Below are 19,447 nucleotides of genomic sequence, written 5' to 3'. Positions count from 1 at the left end.
AAAAGAATGCAATCATGAAAAGCGTTAGCCATAAGAAAACAAGAAATGGAAGTCCTTCATTGGCAGAATGGGTACACTTCTGGCCATAAAAGTTTGGCCATGTTTCATCTCAGCTTTGCTCTTTAAGACCACCTCAAGGGCTGAAAGCGTAAAGTGGTTCTTATGGCATCCTTGGCTATTTTGCCAAGCTGGCTGAGGATATATACATTAATATTGGTTCCCAAAGTAAGCTGTCTTTAAAATGTTAAATTCATGGTGTAGGTGAAGAGAATAACAAAGATCATCTTAACCCTATATGACCATTTTCAAATGCTGCCGGAGAGGGATGTGAAGAATAGTATAGCTCTACAGTTGTCACCCAAATGTATTCATTGCTGTCCTTTTTTGTTTGTTTGTTTGGTTTGGGTTTTTTTGTTGGGTGTTTATGTCTTATGTCAGAATTGCGCCTGAAACTGGTGTGGAGAGATCTCAGATGAATGCTCATTCTGAGCTACTCCTTCCTTTAGTTTTTCACTATAGTGACTCCTGCATAGTAAACACATTATGAAAACAGCTGCACTGCTGTGGAGCCAGGCGTTTCTATGAATCTCTGCAGATTGGGATTTGTTTCAGTGTCTGATAGATCTTCATAAAATACAGGGCCTAGGCTTGACTGTTAACTTGAGTGCCCACAGAATTAAACAAGATGAGTAGATTAAATTATGTGTAAATTTAATAAAGCCAGGACTGTTTTTTTCCACTAAGCAAAGGCATTAAAAACACTGGAATACTTCAAAAAAAATTTGAGGAAGTGTGTCTACTAACAGCTTTTGTGACTGCTTATTTCCATCTTTCATCCATCCATTTTATTTTTTCTGCTTTCTAACGGAGACCCTTAAATTTGAGGTAATTTTTTTTGAAAGCTTTTTATTCTTATAGTATATTTCTGTTGTATCAAGATAATTTCAAGAGGTTAAACAGATACATTCCTGTTTGCTTATTGGTTCATTAATCATACAGACACATCAGCCAGACAATATCAGGAATGAATATTAATCCATGATGTATTTTCATGTTAAGAATGAAATGTAGGATGGGCTTATTGAATTGTGAATGAGAGAAATGTATCTTTATGCATATAAATTACGATTCTAGTTTGAAAGGCTGCAGTGGTGTCCTTAGCCAGCTTTTGCACGTTTTCTGCATTATATTCTCTCAGTAGTGAAATATTCATACACCGTTTTCTGAGAACATCCTGGAATGTTTGTCTGCCAAAGACAGATCTCAGGATGTGTTTTAGCTAATAGCTCTGTAATGAAACAGTCTTGTAAAGCACAGCATTACAGAAAGTCAGAATTAATAACTATATGTAGTCATGTAATGTGTTCATATGTTCTCTTTGGTCTTCCTTTTTCTGTAGGAAGGCTGTAAATAGTATGTTCATTGTCTACTACTTCTGCTCTGCTTTAGTTCATTCTTGAATTCAGTATTTATACATTTCTGCTGAAATCTGTGGTTATGAGAACAATAGGAAAGAAAACTTCTTTAAAAAGGTCACTATTATATAGTGTATTCAAAGTGAGTGCATTCATACACGGCATGCTTTAGGGCAGCCATTGTTACCCATCTAAAGCGCTTTTCTTGTTTGCTTCCATTACTGTATTCAAATACCGTGCAGTCATTGATATGTTCTGTTTCGTACCAATCCTGTTTAATGGGGTAGTATTGTTCCCCTAATTATGCTGACCAGCAGGGCTGATGTGCCCCAAAGTCACACACCAAGTTTGCATCGGATGCCAGACTCGCTTCTAGTGCCTTTTCCAGTACATTTTCCTTACCAGGGAGGCAAAGATTTTGGCCATGTAACTGCAATGACTTGGGAGGGTTTCACCTTGAGCTAGAACTGTGATAACAATTAACGGATAATCTGTTGTGATTTTCATCAGTTGTGGGCTCAACCTGGCATTCTCTATTGGACTGGGGCCAATTTTTGTCTTCTGAAGTAGGACATGAATGAATCTCAGCTGGGAAATTATGCTCAGTGGTAGCTGATGGTGCTCTGAGATTAGTTTGCAGGTGATTTTTTTCTTCAGCTGTTTATCTGTGTGCAAGATGCTTTTTATTTTACTACCAGACATCTTGCTTTTGTTGGGTTATGCATGCAGAGCTTTGTTTTAAATGTGGATTTTTTTGTTTGTCTGTTCAGGCTACCATTAACCAGTTAAGAGCTGAGCTTGCCAAAGGACCTCAGGAGGTAGCTGTGTATGTTCAGGAGCTGCAAAAACTTCAAAGTTCAGTCAAAGAGCTGGAACAGAAAAACCAGGTGAGAATGCTGTTGTTTCCTATGCTTATCAGCTCACATTAAAATGGAAACATGTCACACATTGCCTTGGGAAGCACCGAAGACTGTAACAAAACACTTCTTGGTGTTGCAGAAGTTGAGAATTCCTTTGTCGTCTTGCTTAACACGAGGGATATCATAATGTACAAGCAAACGCTGTATTTGAACCATCATCAGTATGTTACAACTGAAATCCTATGGGTTGTTATGATTGCAGATTTCTAATTGCTGCAGTTTATGCTTACCTATTATTAAGCAGTATTGCCATCTCACACATTAAAAGAAAAAAGAAGTACCCTTTGAAATATTACGATGTTTGCCTAAAAATCATAATTCAGAAGACATATTGAGCTTTCTTCATTGGTTTTCCTGTTTCTTAGCTTTCAGATTGTACTCCTTTCATATTTTCTGGCCATTTATCAGAATCATGCATGGTAGAAAATGGAAATAAATTCCAGAAGCTTCTCAACTTACAAGTATTCCTTGAGAGCTTTCATCAAAGCGCTTTGACCTTGCTGTATTTTGTATTTGCATTAAGAAGGCATAAGTTGTGGGGTAATAAATGGAGGTAAGGGAGGAAAGGAGGCAAAGAGAAAGATGCATACTGCTTTTTGTTGCGTGTATATGTAAGACTGTACCTGAACTGTACACATTACATATATGTATTTACCTGCAACCTTGTCAATCTTGGAAAATAGGAAAGGGCAAAGACCAAACAGTGTGTATTTAATGTAATCAGTTTTGGAACTGGTGCTGTTTAATATCTTTGTCGGCGACATGGACGGTGGGATTGAGCGCACCCTCAGCAAGTTTGCTGATGCCACCAAGCTGTGTGGTGCGGTCGACACGCTGGAGGGAAGGGATGTCATCCAGGGGGACCTGGACAGGCTTGAGAGGTGGGCCCGTGTGAACCTCATGAAGTTCAACAAGGCCAAGTGCAAAGTCCTGCACATGGGTCGGGGCAATCCCAAGCACAAATACAGGCTGGGCGATGAGTGGGTTGAGAGGCAGCCCTGCGGAGATGGACTTGGGGATGTTGGTTGATGAGAAGCTCAACATGAGCTGGCAATGTGCGCTCACAGCCCAGAAAGCCAACTGTATCCTGGGCTGCATCAAAAGGAGCGTGACCAGCAGGTCAAGGGAGGGGATTCTGCCCCTCTGCTCTGGTGAGACCCCACCTGCAGTACTGCGTCCAGATCTGGGGCCCCCAACATAGGAAGGACATGGACCTGTTGGACCGAGTCTGGAGGTGGGCCATGAAGATGATCAGAGGGCTGGAGCACCTCTCCTATGAAGACAGGCTGAGAGAGAGTTGGGGTTGTTCAGCCTGGAGAAGAGAAGGCTTCAGGGAGACCTTGTAGCAGCCTGCCAGTACTGAAAGGGGGCCTGCAAGAAAGCTGGAGGAAGACTTCTTACCAGGGTCTGTAATGATAGGATGAGGGGCAATGGTTTGAAACTGCAAGAGGGTAGATTTAAATTAGATACAAGAAGAAATTCTTTACGATACGGGTGGTGAGACACTGGAAGATGTTGCCCAGAGAAGTTGTGGCTGCCCCATCCCTGGCAGTGTTCAAGGCCAGGTTGGATGGGGCTTGGAGCAACCTGGTCTAGTGGAAGGTGTCCCTGCCCAGGGCAGGGGGGTTGGAACTAGATGGTCTTTAAGGTCCCTTCCAACCCAAACCAGTCTATGATGATAATCTAATATTAAAGCAGCATTTGCAAAGAATATAAGAAGGTGCATGCAATTAAAATTCAGTAAACTAAACTTGCCTTTAGTAGCATGACTCTTGGTTTGGCTCATTCAATCAGGTGCAGAACAGAGGTGGCAAGAATTGTCATGCTGTACTTTTCTGCAGACCAGCAACACTGAATCAAGCTTCTGGCAAAATTATTGCTATACAATAGAGAGCTCTTGCCTGAAGATATTGCTATCCCATTGACAATGTGGAGTGAAACAGATTGATGCATAAGATAACCGTACTTCAAGAGAGTGTCCTCTGCTGTGTCAGGTTAATGCCAAATACCACCTGAGGAATAGGAAGAAGTGGCAGCGAGCTACTTTTCCTGTTTCAGTTTCAGTGACTTAAAGCAGTTTACAGCCACCTCTTTATGCAGCTTTTTGGAAAAGCGATATCCATAAGAATGGTATGCTAGCCAAGGAATCTTGGCCCGGGAGGACTTGGACCTAGAATTGGAAAAGATTGGACTAGCTTCCCCAATAACAGAAATTTCTCCCATTTCAAACAGTCTGCTGTCCTTGACAGAAGTGTCAGGGAAGAGGGAGGAGCCATTAATGCAGGATAGAATATATTGCATTTTGATATGTACTTCCATTTATAATTCCATTGCAATGTGGGAAGATATTTCTGTGCATTGACGCAGAGTTTTTCAAGCTTATGTACAACCTCAAGCAAGCAAGCTGTTTCTTACATTTTCAGGAGCTATACTGAGAAGAGCAGATGACAAGTAGATAAGATCAGTTCTCTGAGACCAGCAGGAACTGCCTTTCCTTCATTTATAAAACACTGTAATTACCGGGCTTGGCTTGTCTTGCAGAGGCCAGTAATGTCCTGTAGCCCAGGAGACACCTAGTGTGTAAAACCAGCATATTCCCTGAAGTATAAGACTTGCTGTAATTCTAAACCCATTGCATGTGGGTTTTTTTGTTTTCTTTTAGGGAAATTGTGATCCTTTATCTAGAGGGAAAGATGCTTAGTTTCTAACCTTCTACTGACGTAACTATTCTGAAATTTGATCACTGACCACAGAGTTCGTTCTTTAATGCCTGGCCACTGTCATTGCTGACGTGTATTCCATGTATTTTTCCAAGGAGCAGTTATAAAAGAAGGGATCAGTGTGGTGTTCCCCCTTCTACCTTGTGAGCTTTGAAGGCTCAGGGCTCTTTGTTGAGTCCTGTAACATACTCTCATTTCCTCTTTCTTTTCTGTGGAAATCAAGGCTTGGGGAAGAGAGGTGGCTCGTGTGTGCCCACATACCCCTTGATATATCTGGGATGCAGCTGGGACATGCATCCAAGTAGGAAACACCGCTGAGTCCGCTGACGAAACCTAAACGACCATAGCTTGGCAGCTCCGTGGCCCTGAGTCTGTCACGGGCTTCAGTCACTCACGGAGGTAGCGGGCTGTGGGGCAAACCCAGCTCTTCTCTTGTGAAAGCAGCAGTAGCTGTTTGCGGCTCTGGCCGTTCGTGACTGCAGAGGGTGTTCGGCTGCCAGGGGCAGTGGCTTTAAATACTGGTATTCCTCGCTGTATTGATCGTCAGAGCGGGGAGGAAGAGAGGAGAGCAGTGCACGACGTGGAGCAGCATCTCCAGCTGTGTGTACCTGCTGCTCTTGGCTGTCCTTTGGATCGCTTGTAAGGTGATGGGTAAGACGCTTCGCTTCTTTGCATTTTACATAGCATTCCTGAAAGCTTCCCAGAGTCGCAGTCTGCTTCAAGACAACACTGACTGTTTCTCTACCCCCTCACCTCCTTGAAAATTTAAGTTAGTGCCCTGCACTGTCTCTTCATAAAGTAACTCACAGCAGTTCTACGTGACGTGTGGATCTTGTTATGAAATAATAGCGAGATTAATACCTTAGCTCTAACTTACCCAGCTATGATAAAGAAGGTTCTGTGGTGTGGTGTTATTTCAGGAACACTATTCAGTTCAAATATTAATGATCCTGTCTGGTCATTAATGAAAAGAGAATTGCAACTTTATTTTACGTTCTGAGGGTGAAATATATTCTAAAAGCAGTGGGAGCCTTGCCACTTACTTCAGGAGTGGCCTCAGTATGTTCCTTATGTGCTCTATTTCTGCATTTTATATATGCATATATAAAAACTTCTGCATAACTGTAACAGCAACAAGTTGTTTTATTTTTCAAGAAATGTTTCAAAATATACTACTGCAGGGCTAGAATTCAATAGCCAGACTTTAATCTTGACCCATAATTTTTGGCTAAGTTGTATGCTTTAGAAAGCATGTATTTTTTTTTCAGTGGACACAAAGGGTATTAACTATATTTGTTCTCACATGGGTTGTTGGACTGCTGGAGTTGTCATTTGCATGATTGCTTGTTTTCTAACCTCTTTTTGTTACAGATTCTTCTGTTTATTTTGTCACAATTGTAAAATAAAAGTGTCTGTATATGGTTTATAACTACCAATAGAGTCATCTTTTGTTAAAATCTGTAAAGAATGAAACTGTTCAACTTATTTGAATAATTTTACAGCTTTTTCTTCTGGCAAAACAGATTTCTTCCCTGGATACCCTGCAGAAGTGCACTTTTGAGATGCGCAGCATAGCTAGAATTGCAGCATTATCTATCTTCTCTTTGGAAGAGAATTCCAAAGTTGCAGAACTGTCTGAAATTTTGATACATAAAACTGACCTCAGTGTTGGCATTATTTCAGGCTGACATGCTAGAAGTGTCCTTTATTTTTCTGTATTTAATTGAAAGGGTCACTAGAGAATATAGTAGTCACTAAAACTGCAGGAAGAACACAGGCATTTAAAAGATGTGCGTAGTAGCACTCCACTGAGAGAGATATCAGTAAGATGCTGCAATAAATGGAACCTGCCGGTACATTTCAGGAAGATGGAATGAATTACCTGGGTTGGATGATGACCAGGGCCTCCCTGCAACTGTATTTCTGTGCTTCAAAAAGTGCCACTGGAAATTGAAATGGTTCTCATGGCTTCTTTGTCGTGCTTTGAGATCTCTGGAATTCTAGTTACTGCCCCAGCTAAGCTTGGGGAAAACCCCAAACGTTGTGGAATTATATCTTGTCCATGAAGATATTTATTTCTATCTGAATATAGTTTTGATTAATTCATGAAATTTGATAAAAAGAATTATGTAATAGCTGAAAAATATCTGTAAATATTTTTTTTTCCGGTATTTTTCTCAGCATGTAAATTCAATAGTATGACCGTAGAGCCTGCAGTATTTACTGTTGTTAATGTGGGAATTAAAATCTGGCACTCAGTGATGTTCATGTCTTTCCTTTAGGGAATCCTGATGTTTAGTGTTTTCAAACTCAAAGCAACCATCCTCTTTGAGCTGATTTGTATGCAAGGAAATTAGATGGTATGAATGAAAATGTAAAAACATCATCTTCTAAACTGAAGGTTAAATCATGAGTGTTTCATTCTGTCATTTATCAACATCACAGATTTTCTTAGTTTTAACATGTTCTCTTCCATAATTTGGATAGCAGATCATGCTGTTAAGTGTAGTGACAGGGCAAAATTAGGATACTTCTAAAAATGACCAGCATGATGACTGCAGTGTTACACAGGAATTAAACCACAAATGTTGTTGCTTAGGAAGTTGTGTGATACTTGAAAAGTTTTTCTGTATACTAATAAGTAAAATTAGTATTTCAGCCTTTCCCCAAGCAAATGCAGTTGTAATAACCTAGAATTTGAATGTTCAGGGAAAGCAAATTAGTCTTCAGGATAGAGAAATAGTTTGTGTCGTGTTCTCAGAGGAAGTGGATTTATGTGAGAATATGAAAAATAGTATTTCCAGTTGAAGCCGTGTGCTGTATGGGCTCCAGAATTAACTTGTGTAATAAGAAATAGAGGTCAGTATTTTCTTTAACAATGTTTTTGAGCAAGTTCTTCACTGTTCAGCATGAACACTTGAGAAGAAATTTGAATAATGCATTAAAAAGCTATAAGCAGAATTGCACTTGAATTGCTTTGTAACTCTCTTCATAGAGTCTGACTGAGAAGCTGCTGAAGAAAGAACAGGACTACACCCAGCTAGAAGAAAAACACAATGAAGTATCTGTGAGTAAGAAGAACGTGCAGGCAAGCTTTCACCAGAAAGACCTGGACTGCCAACAGCTTCAGGCAAAGCTGTCTGCATCTGAAGCCTCAATACAGAGATTACAGACAGAGCTAGGTGAGAAGGGGGAGGCAAGCCAGAAACTTAAAGAAGAGTTGTCCGAAGTAGAGACAAAGTACCAGCATCTCAAGGCAGAATGTAAACAGCTCCAGCAGCAGAGGGAGGAAAAAGAGCAGCATGGCCTGCAACTCCAAAGTGAGCTCAGTCAGGTAAGGTTCCTTAAGCCTCCTAGACCATCCTACCATCCCATTAGGGTTTTTTAACTGTGCATGCATATTTTTCATGCACCTGCATCTGCATTTCCTTAAGCTAGCTGGTGTTTGAATAAATATAAAGCATTCATCCTAACACTGCAGAGAATGAAGTACAATCACCTCTTCCCCTTAGAGAAGTAAGGAAAAGAACAAGCAGAAAGAAGAAGCTGTGATAGGAGTGCAGAAATCCTTTGGTATTTGTTTGTCTGAATCTTTTTAGTAGGTCCAACCTCTTGTCAGGGACAAATGAGGATAGTTGTAGATCCTGTGTCACAATCAGTCTTAGCAAGATCTACAGTTAAAACCACCTTTCTATGTTTTTATTTCTGGGAAGGCTAATGTAAAATCTGTCTATCTGTAGTAGAATTCCCCTTTCACTGAAAGGGAAAAAGCTTACTAATTCTATTCTGTCTGGAACTTCTTAAAACTATCTTTATAATTTCAGTTTTGAAGATTAAGGCTGAATGAGCATAAACTTTGTAGCTTATTTCTCATGTTCTGATATGACTTTTTTTTGTATGTGAAGAAAAATGGTTTTAGCTGATCTGAGGCAGGTTTTTTTGTCTACTCTTTTTCTCTTAAAGTGTTAAATGAACTCTTCTTTCATCCTGCAGTTTTTCCCCTCCCCTTTTTTTGTTGATGCATTCCCTGAAATAAGGGAAGTATTGTCAAACGACAGGGCAACCCAGAATATTGAGTTTCCATGACAAATATGGTAATAGACTAATCCTAAGAAGTCAGCAAGGTTATTTATTCTGGTTCAGTAAGGTAGCTGAAGTTATAATGAATTCAGGTAATGAGAAAAAACAAATTCAGGTAGAGTATCAGAAGTAGTTTCACTTCTAGTAGTGATTTTACTACTCTATAAGAAGTTTCGGAAAAGCGAGTCTTCGTTTTACATTAGAACGGAACAATGCTTGATTTGCTTTAAAATTGAATAGTGAATACAGTAGGGAATACTTAGTGTGAAAAGCAGGGTCATGTGAAGTCTTAATATTGCTTCCTTTTGTGTCTCTACACAAAGACCTTCCCTTTATATTGCTAATAGCTACGAGAACACGTCCCTCCACCGTTTACGTACTGTTCTGCTGAGTCCAATGAGTTACGGAAGCAGGACTTCCATATAACATTGAGCATACTGGAATTTGAGGCTGGTTGAAGTCCGTTTTATCTAGTGTCTTGGGGAGTAGTGTGTTAGACTGGATAAATAGTTGTACATCAGGAATCATGTCCAGTCCTAAGCTGGAAAAAATAATCTTTTATTTTTTTGTTAGTGTGACATACTTAATTTTAATCTCTCGCTAAAGCTTTATCATTTTGAAGTGAGCGTTTCTCAATTTTCAACCCTTTGTCAAGTCTGAAATAGATTAAGTTGCAGGCTATGCGTGTATAGTTTGAAGAACTGTGGCTTGGCAAAACTCCATTTATGTATTTATTACATCCCCAGAATGACTTTCCTTCTCCCATCAGTCTTCTGTCAGGGGGAGGGGAGATAATTATATTAGTTATCTGCTTAGGAATCGTCACTTGGTAAAACTGCCTCAGTCTGTCTAGGCAACATCTATGCAAGTTCAGAAGCACAGCCAAGAGGTTGGGCTGAATTCTGGCTTCAGCCTGAGGATGGATTTTTGGGTGGGAAAATGAAGGAGGAGGAAGGTGAATAAAGTGTTGCAGAATGAATTCCTATGAAAGGAAATGGAGGCATTGCACATTCTCTGGTGATACCGTTGGGAAGGAAGACAGTCTAAGCAAGAAAATCTGAACAAGCTGCTGGATCTCAGGATGTGTTTTAGAATTGTATTGTAAAAGAATAGTGGAGGAAAAAAAGCCCTTCATACATGGTATAAAATAAAATTAAAGCCAAGCAAAAACTTCTCTTCCTCTCTCTCTCTTCAAACAAGAGTTTGGTTACTACTGTGAAAAGACTAAATTTCTTGTATTTGTTCACTTAATACCTTAAGGGATTTATCTTTTTATGCATGTAGTCCAATAGTTTATGTTGACACAATGAATGCTGCTTATGAAGGAATATGTAGAGCTGTTTAGTCAAACCACATTATCAAAGAATCCTTGCCATCTTATCAAAATTCATTTGAAGAGATGCATGTCTGGTTGAGTTTGTATATTTTGGAATTTGGGTGATGTCAAGAAAGCGATCTTCACAATGGAAGGAAACTTCAATGGTAATGTTGGTTCCAGCACAACAATAGCAAGTGGGTAACACAAGAAAATATGGGCTGCTTCAGTCCTGAAGAAATGTTAATTGCTAATAAATACTGTTGTCGTTGAGAAAATTTGAATCTACTTGATTGTCTTGAAAGTCTAAATATTTTTTATGCTTTTTGTATTCTGTAACATAGGTTAATTCTGGATTTTATGGTTCTGTTTACTTAAAGTCAGTCTTAAAGTCCTTCAGAAATACTTAACTGTGCCTGTAATAGCAGTGACTTTTGTAAAGTGTTGTTTGCTGATTTCCCCCTTTCCAAATATTCTCTCTGAGTATCAACATAACCATAAGCAGTCATAATAGTTATGTTGTTGCACCCTTTCTTCATTAGGTTTCTTCCCCCAGCTCTTGTTGGTATTTTTAGTGAGGAGGAAGTATTAACAATTTAGTGGTTCCTGTGGAAAAAGACAAATGTTCTTGATCACTGGAGGAGAGATTATGGTCTCTTTCCTCACCCTGTCCTCCCTCTTCTCTTACGTCTCTCCGAACTGTGCAGTCACAGTTAGCAATCAGCATCTTGGCCACGTGCCGAACAGCTTTTCCTTCACAGTTTTTGTGGTTGTGGACATATAAACAAATAATTTAACTTGGTTTCCTAAGAAAATAAGGCATAGACACATTTGTTTCCCCTGTCTCCATCCCCTGTAACTTTTGCATTGGTTGATAAGTTTAGACGAATTTTGACAGATAGCCCAAAAGTCTTCAGTGTTAGGTTCTTCAGTTTTAATTTCTTGTGGAAACAGGCAGCTGGGTAAAGGAGAGAGACTTCTGTTCATGCCTCACCCCCTCAATGGCTGGGGGCAAGATGTAGTGTTATAAAGCCCACTCTTCCTTTTTCTGTCCTGCTAGGCTGCCAGCTGGTCAACAAGTGGTAGCCTGCAGCGAGCAGCAAAGCTGTGCTGCCTTTTGCCTACGTATTAGGAATTTGAGGAAAGCATGGGAAAGCTTTAGGGATATTGAAGGGAGGACCCGGAGTTAAAAGGTGGGTGGTTCAAGGGTCTTGGACATAAATTCATAGGGAAGCAACCTTCATTCATCCTGATAGCTGTGGAAAGTTCTTGCTGTGCCGCAAGGCCTTATCCATCCTCTGCTTTTGCCTTGAGTTAAAAGTTCATTTGTGTATCCGTGAATGTGTTCATGTAGAAGCAGGTAGGAGGTAACCCAGGACCTATAGTGACAGTTTCACATACAAGAACAGCTGATTTTATAGAGAGAACTTTTTGTAATAGTGAATAGTAAAAGGCTATCCCTGCACTTTGAAGATGGTGCAGTACTGCTTTTGATGACTGAAAAAATGATGAGGCAGGCTTACATCCAGCTGGAAGAGCGCAGGTCCCTACTTACTCGCTGCTCCTAGGAGGTGCTGGACTATAAGCCATGGAAGTTACTGCGTACCCTACGCTGAAGGTTCAGCTGTCTCTTCTCCGCAGAGATACAATGCCATTGACGCAGCCAGGTCAAGCTAAGAATTATGTTCTTACTAGTCTAGCAACGCAGAACAGGTGTACGATGCGCAAGATGAGATTGCTCTAAGCATCACTGTTTTACGTGATAGTCCTTATGCCGTTGAAGGATTGCCCTCTTTGTGTTTCTGGTAAATCTCTGTAACTCATATTGAAGGGCTTCTGTAGATAAATGAGGATGTTTCTGAGTCCATCCAACCTCCTTTTTTGAGTATTTGTTATGCTTGTGTAGTTGATGCTGTTCTTTAACATAATTTGTTTTTCTGAGGTATATGATGTACATACGTGACTTCAGGAGCTCATGTAGTTATTTTACTCTGGGTTATGAAAACTTAAGGTAAACACTGCACAAAGTGAGTCTAAAATACAGCGCTGTTGGCTAAAGAATGACTGAAAAAAAGACTTTTTTTTTTTTTTTCCAGTTGCACAGTAAACTTCTCGAAACAGAGCGCCAGCTAGGGGAAGCGCATGGGCGGCTCAAGGAGCAGAGGCAGCTGTCTAGCGAGAAACTGATGGACAAAGAGCAGCAGGTCGCTGATCTGCAATTAAAACTTTCTCGTGCTGAAGAGCAGGTAGGGGCTTTTATGCAGACTCTATTTTGTTCTGGTTCTGATAGTAGCCTGTACATACACTTGTGGTGATGTTGCAGTTTATAAAGTTTGTCCTTACGGGAATTTCATTTGACTAATACTGTTAAAGTCTTACAGCAAAATTGTCAAAATCTGCCTAAATGCCACTTGCATTATAGATTTTTGTGAGGCTAAATGCTCATCGGATGCATGTATGTTCATGGTGCTTTACAGATGAACAGATGTGCGTATTGCGCTTACGAGCTTTGTCTAAGGATCTTAAGAAAAAAAGACTTAGATGCACCTTAGCCTACATGGGTAAAGTTTTGTGTGTAGATATTTTTGTAAGATAAAGCCCTACATGAAGAAAAAGTAAACATGGCACAGCAAGTCATTGATAGTTAAGAACCTGAGTGGGGTGGATGGGCAGAAAACGCTTGTTTTAATAATTTTTGTTTGTTTTAATGAGCATCTTGTATATGTTGCTGATTTTCTGCTGCCTGTATGGGGATTGGCCAAATATGTAAGTGGTACGTTGTCAAAGCTTTAAAGCTTTTCTGTAGCTAATTTGCAAAGCCTTGACCAGTATAGAAGTGGAGAGACTGCTAAACTGCAGTTGCTACTAAAACTGCTAATAATAGTAATAATAATGTTGTTTTACAGGTACCTATATTATCAGTCATGTTACACCTTAACAACTGTTGGAAAAAACTTACTAAAAATCTCTGGAGTTTTAGATTTTTGAGAGCTAAAATACATATATGTCTGATAGTTGTTTCATAGTTCTTGCTTGTGATATAGAATCTCACCTATTAATAGTAATGAATGCTTTGGTTAGATTTTGATTTTTTAACTAGTATTACACACTTTTATTTTTATACCAGTTTTCAAATGTTAATGTTTAGACTAAAATCTTTTAGCATCAGAATGAACATGGAGCACTATTGGCATACTGACTGGTGCTTGTTCACTCATTAGTCTGGTTTGTTTGTTTTCTGTTTTTGGGTTTTTTTTCAGCTAAAGGAAAAAGCAGCAAATTCCACAGAATTGCAACATCAATTAGACAAGGCAAAACAGCAGCACCAGGAACAGCAGACACTTCAGCAAAATACTACAGCAAAACTACGAGAAGCCCAGGTAACATAGTTATGTGTCCTAATATGAAAGTGTATTTCAGATTTCATTATTGTAAATATGTTTTCTCTGTAAAAGTGACTCGCATGACTTATACTAGTTTCAATAAAGTAACTTGTAAATCTAGAACAGAATACACAAAGGATGTTTAATAAATTTATCCAACATTTTATGCATTAGGAATAACCTCTAAGGTCCTTATAATTAAGGAAGCTATTATGCGATTTTCTAGAATGATTTGGAGCAAGTACTACGACAAATTGGAGATAAGGACCAAAAAATTCAAAATCTTGAGGCTTTGCTTCAAAAAAGCAAGGAAAACATCTCTCTGCTAGAAAAAGAAAGAGAGGACTTATATGCAAAAATTCAAGCTGGTGAAGGAGAAACTGCAGTTCTTAACCAGCTGCAAGAGAAAAACCATGCATTGCAAATACAGGTAAGAACTCAGAGACTTGTTTCCTTTCTTTCATTCTAATTATTGAATCTTGTTTCCATTTTTTCTATCATCAGATATGACACTAATCTTTTCTGTAGTTTGCTGTTTCTTTGATACTTCCTGTAAAGATCTTATTGTAAATTTCACAGGACTTGTCTTTTGGTGTTTTCCTTGCTAGCAGCATAGGGGAAGGAATTCCTAAATGTTTCCTATGTACATATGTGTCCTGGTTTCATTTGGGATAGAGTTAATTTTCTTTCTAGTAGGTGGTATAGTGCTGTGTTTTGGGTTCAGTATGAGAAGAGTGTTAACACACTGATGTTTTCAGTTTTGGCTGAGTAGTGTTTAGACCAAGTCAAGGATTTTTCAGCTTCTCATGCCCAGCCAGCGAGAAGGCTGCGGGGGGACAAGAAGTTGGGAGGGGACACAGCCAGGAGAGCTGACCCAAACTGGCCAAAGGGGTATTCCAGTCCATGGGACGTCATGCCCAGTATATAAACTGGGGGGCAGTTGACCTGCGGGCTGGATCGTTGCTCAGGAACTGACTGGGCATCGGTCGGTGAGTGGTGAGCAATGGCATTGTGCATCACTTGTTTGTATATTCCAATCCTTTTATTATTATTGCCATTTTATTATTGTTGTTGTTGTCATTATTAGTTTCTTCTTCCTTTCTGTTCTACTAAACTGTTCTTATCTCAACTCACCAGTTTTACCTTTTTTTCCCCCAATTCTCTCCCCTATCCCACTGGGTGAGGGGGAGGTGAATGAGCAGCTGCCTGGTACTTAGTTGCTGGCTGGGGTTAAACCACAACAATGTGCTAGTAATATGTACTTACAAATAATTTTTGGATACATATACATGTTTGTTTTTCTTATTTTAAAAAGAGGCTTAATTCCTACTTTCAACACCAAAATTCAGTTTAGCCCGCATCTGTTGTCTCTTTACTATTTTTGTTTTATTTACAATAGGGCCAAATTGATGATTCCCTTTTGCTTACATTTTCCATTGGTAACCTATTTAAATTGTGGTATTGTGTACAATATAACTTTACTGTAATAGTTCAGAAAAAGCAATGTGGTAGTGTTGAGCCTCCAGAGCCATGATAAGACATGCTAAAATTTAAAAGATATATGACTTCCTTGGACATGCTTTTCCAGGCTTCTCTTCTCCTTACCTCCTTTCCCTGCAGGTAACTCAGCTGACAGAGAAGCTGAAGAATCAATCAGAAAGTCATAAACAAGCCCAAGAGAATTTGCATGAGCAAGTGCAGGAGCAAAAGGCACATCTAAGAGCTGCTCAAGACCGTGTGCTTTCCCTGGAAGCAAACATCACTGAACTAACCAGCCAGCTAAATGAAAGTAAAGAGAAAGTATCACAACTTGATGTACAGGTAAAGGAAATCTATACTGTCTGGTGATGCTAAATCCTGCTTGTGATTTCTGTATTCTCTCCAGAGAATGTACAAAGCAATTGAGGAAAAATTGCATGTTTCTACTAGCAGATCAATAAAGTAGAATAAGGCAGATAAAACTGAGGAAAATGTAAGTGTATTCAGAATAGCAATAGATAGCAAGTGTTGGGTTTTTTTGTGGGTTTTTTTTGGTCTCTATTGGGTTTTTCTGGTTTTTGTTTGCTTGTTTGTGGTGTTTTTGTTTTGTTTGGTTTTTTTTTGTTGTTTTTTGTTTTTTAATTTAAACCCCCCCAAAGTTCACAACTGAGTTGGGAAAATCTGTCCTCAAGCACCTCTTGCTGTATTTGTAATGATTAGCCATCCAAACCCCTGTTGAGTGTTTTGGAAGGAAGGGAGGCTGTTCCCTAACAGGGAGGTAGGAACAAAGATAGTATGCATGTGGAAGCATATTTTTGTTGTGTCTTATTCTTTTTGCTTTTAAAAATTTTGGAGGGTCTTAAATGTGTGTGTAGTCTGAGGTTATCAATGTATACATGGGTGTGAATTCAGTAAGTATATCCCATTGTTCCTTGTTAGTAAGTAAAAATATTTTCCTAGAGTAGATGGTGAGTGGGACTGGTGGGTTGTTTTTTTGGGGTTTGTTTTTTTTTTTTGTCTGGTTTTTTCAGCTCAAAGTAAGAACTCACTTTGGCTTAAAATCCTGATATTTGTCTAAACCTTGAAAATTTTCTTTTTTTTTTTTTTTTTTTTTTTACACTAGCACATGAAAGCTACTGATGGTACTATTAAACTTACTGATGAGTATAAAAAAATGAAAATGAGTTACGGTAAAATAGATGTTTTAGCGAAATACAACTTGTCTTTCAGGTAAAAGCAAAGACTGAATTGTTACTTTCAGCAGAAGCATCGAAAGCTGCTCAAAGAGCAGATCTTCAGAATCATCTGGACACTGCCCAGCATGCACTGCAAGATAAGCAACAGGTTATAAGCAACATATAAACATGAAGTTTCTGTGTTATCTAAAAAACTACTTAAAAACCTAAGAATAGTCTGTTTACAAACTAAACAAACGTGAATACGCATTTAGAAATTGTGACTTAGGATATTTTAACCATGTGATATGTATTCAGTTCTTTTTGCTGTAATCTGGACCAGATATATTTTGCAGTGTAAAGAATTTACTTGGGAATCTACTCCTTCCTGTACGATTATGGTTCAGAATCTAAGCTTTCCTATTGGGCTATAATTCAATTTTTACCTGTATATTATGAACAAAAGATTGTAGAACGCGCTGCATTATAGTGAAAACTCTTAACTGTTATTGCAGATTCAGATAAATTCAGAATCAGATGCCTGAACTCAGAAATAATTATCTGTGTGTCAAGTGACACAAAAACCCAAAAGGCTGTTGTTAAAATTGCATGTTTTAATGTGTGTTAATCCTAGTGAAGCATTCCACTGGCTGCTGAATCAAATATTTGCATTGTTAGAATCGGTGCTGCTGTGGTCTTCATGGAAACATCCAGCAGATGCTAACATAGCACCATTTTTTAGCATGGGAATGTAATTAATTGCTGTAAACAGAAGACCTCTTTTTGCAACTATTAAATAATTGATTAATAATTAAATAAATCAGCTTGGTTGGAGAGTAGCAAGCTTTGATGTAGATGTCATCACAGTGGTTACTAGGTGAATGTGTTCGTGTCTCTTGCGGAAATTACATTGTTTTGTGTTGAACAAAATGGTGTGAAATCATCTCTGGTATGTGGAGAACTGACTGTTTCCATGGTGTTGGCTTTCCTCTTTGGTGGTGCTTGATTTCATGAAGACAGCAAAAAATTTCTCTAAGGTTTTGTAGTGTTACTTTCCAGTTAATGTTTTGCAAACTGCAGGATCTGGTGTATTTATTATCTACAATTCCTCTTTCATTTATAACATAAAACACCTTTGTTAGGATTTAGCCCACAGCCTGTAATGTTTGAGAGGAATATTGAGGCTTCAAAAGAAATTTAATCAGTTTAACAGAGAGAATTTTTGCACATATTTGTTTCCCCTCTCAGTTTCCTGTCCCTCAGGATAAAAAAGAAACATTATTTTCCTTTTTAATTTGAAAGTGTTAGATCATTTAAAGCATATATGACATTAGTCATTTTTGGAATTTATTTAAAAACTAACAACCTTGTATTTTTATTTTACCTCAGGAGTTAAATAAGGTCAGCGTTCAGTTGGATCAGGTTACAGCTAAGCTAAATGACAAGCAGGAATACTGTGCTCAGCTGGAAGCCAATCTTAAAGAGTACAAGGAGAAACATCTTTATTTAGAACAGAAAACTGAAGAGCTAGAGGGACAGCTTAAGGTTTGTATTGAATTTGGTATCTGAGCTTGCAGAAACTGATGTTCTCTGCTGTTCGGTAGTATGTGATAAAAGCTGTGCTCAAATTATGGGGGAAGGATTTGTAGGTTTTCTTTTTCACTACTGTTTCCTGATCCACTGTTTAATCCTATTCTCCTCTTCTTCCTTGCTAGCACATCACACTAAGAAGATAGGCTTAGGGCATTGCCACTATACTGTCGTTTTCCCGTATGTGTGCTTCTACCAACCTCTGTGCTGCCTGGAAAGAGTTATGAGAGGGAACGTGAATACATCCCAAAATTAGAGTCTTCAAGCTTATACACTTTACAAGTGGTAGCAGGGAATACGTGTTACGTTGGTTAGCCCAAGTTAACACTACCTGTCTGGTTTAATTTATTTCTAAAGCCTTCCAGTAGGCTTCTACAGAGGCTTTTCATGAAGATTTATTTATCAGTATTTTTCCTCTAACTTGATCTTCAGTTCTGCATTCCAGTTCTGGAATCAGTTTTTCTTCTACAGTGCACATAATTCTGGCAGGTTTGCAGAACCTTTTGGTGTTTTGAGATACTAGTATTTTCAGTTAAGGATATGAATGAGTCCTAATGCTTGAGACCTTTTAAATTTGGGCTTTAATCTTTGTTCAGTATTTTTTTAAAATTCTTGGTAGTCAAAATTCACAGTATATAAAAGCATATGATACAGGGATCTTAGGAGCAATGCAGAATTGGTTTTGCAGTGCTGTCTGTCTTTTTTGAGGGAGATTTGCAGTATATATGCTGAAGACTGAGTTGAGTGGTTTTCCTAGCTTATGTGCACTATAGAAGAGAAGGAAGATTGTTTTCCCCATATGAAATTTTAAATCCAATGCTATTAAAAAATAATGCTGTCATACATTTGCATTGTCAGCATAATTATTTTGTGCTTCCATCTCTCTTCTTTTGCACACTGTTTTTTTCTCTGCCCACTTTGATTTGTGCTTTTATTTTTATCCTTTTGCTAAAGTTTCACAAGTAACCAACAGACACAAATGCTTGGGAGGAATACAGTGCTTGCTTGCACAAGATTTTACGAGGTTCCCGGTAGCTGAAGTGTGAAACTGAACAGGGTTGTTGATGCTGTCAACAGGAATGCAATTCTGTGTAAAATCTTGGCGTCATCACCATTCTTTGGGATTATTCCAGTTGAATGCATGGTATTTAAAAAAAAATAGAAAAAAAAATAGAAAACAAAAAGCCCTCGGGAATTTTCTTGGAGAAACTTGGCCATTTTGTTTTATGGCCACTGCATGAAAGCAGAAGTGCCTGTAAAACAGCCAGTGTGTTGAAGAGTCTAAGCCGTGCCCATTTGCTGAAGACTCCTGTGTTCTTTATATTCCATGTAAATGAACAAATACCTGTGGAAAAAAACCCCACCAAAAC

The 19,447-nt window shown here is 38.8% G+C and overlaps 1 protein-coding gene across 4 annotated transcripts in view; it reads left to right on the top strand.

Moving 5' to 3' along the window:
* EEA1 (early endosome antigen 1) overlaps window positions 1-19,447 on the top strand; it is a 76,279-nt gene that overhangs the window by 33,402 nt on the left and 23,430 nt on the right. For all 4 annotated transcript variants that reach the window (XM_049791997.1, XM_049791995.1, XM_049791999.1 and 1 more), the window contains 8 exons: window positions 2,186-2,302; window positions 8,051-8,389; window positions 12,547-12,696; window positions 13,711-13,830; window positions 14,060-14,263; window positions 15,454-15,654; window positions 16,543-16,656; window positions 17,877-18,032. In XM_049791997.1, the coding sequence (XP_049647954.1) occupies window positions 2,186-2,302; window positions 8,051-8,389; window positions 12,547-12,696; window positions 13,711-13,830; window positions 14,060-14,263; window positions 15,454-15,654; window positions 16,543-16,656; window positions 17,877-18,032 (1,401 nt within the window). The remainder of the gene's footprint in view (window positions 1-2,185; window positions 2,303-8,050; window positions 8,390-12,546; window positions 12,697-13,710; window positions 13,831-14,059; window positions 14,264-15,453; window positions 15,655-16,542; window positions 16,657-17,876; window positions 18,033-19,447) is intronic.

Source organism: Accipiter gentilis, chromosome 34 (genome assembly GCF_929443795.1).
Source record: "Accipiter gentilis chromosome 34, bAccGen1.1, whole genome shotgun sequence".
NCBI classification, from domain to species: domain Eukaryota; kingdom Metazoa; phylum Chordata; class Aves; order Accipitriformes; family Accipitridae; genus Astur; species Astur gentilis.
This window is presented reverse-complemented; position numbering and strand designations above follow the sequence as displayed.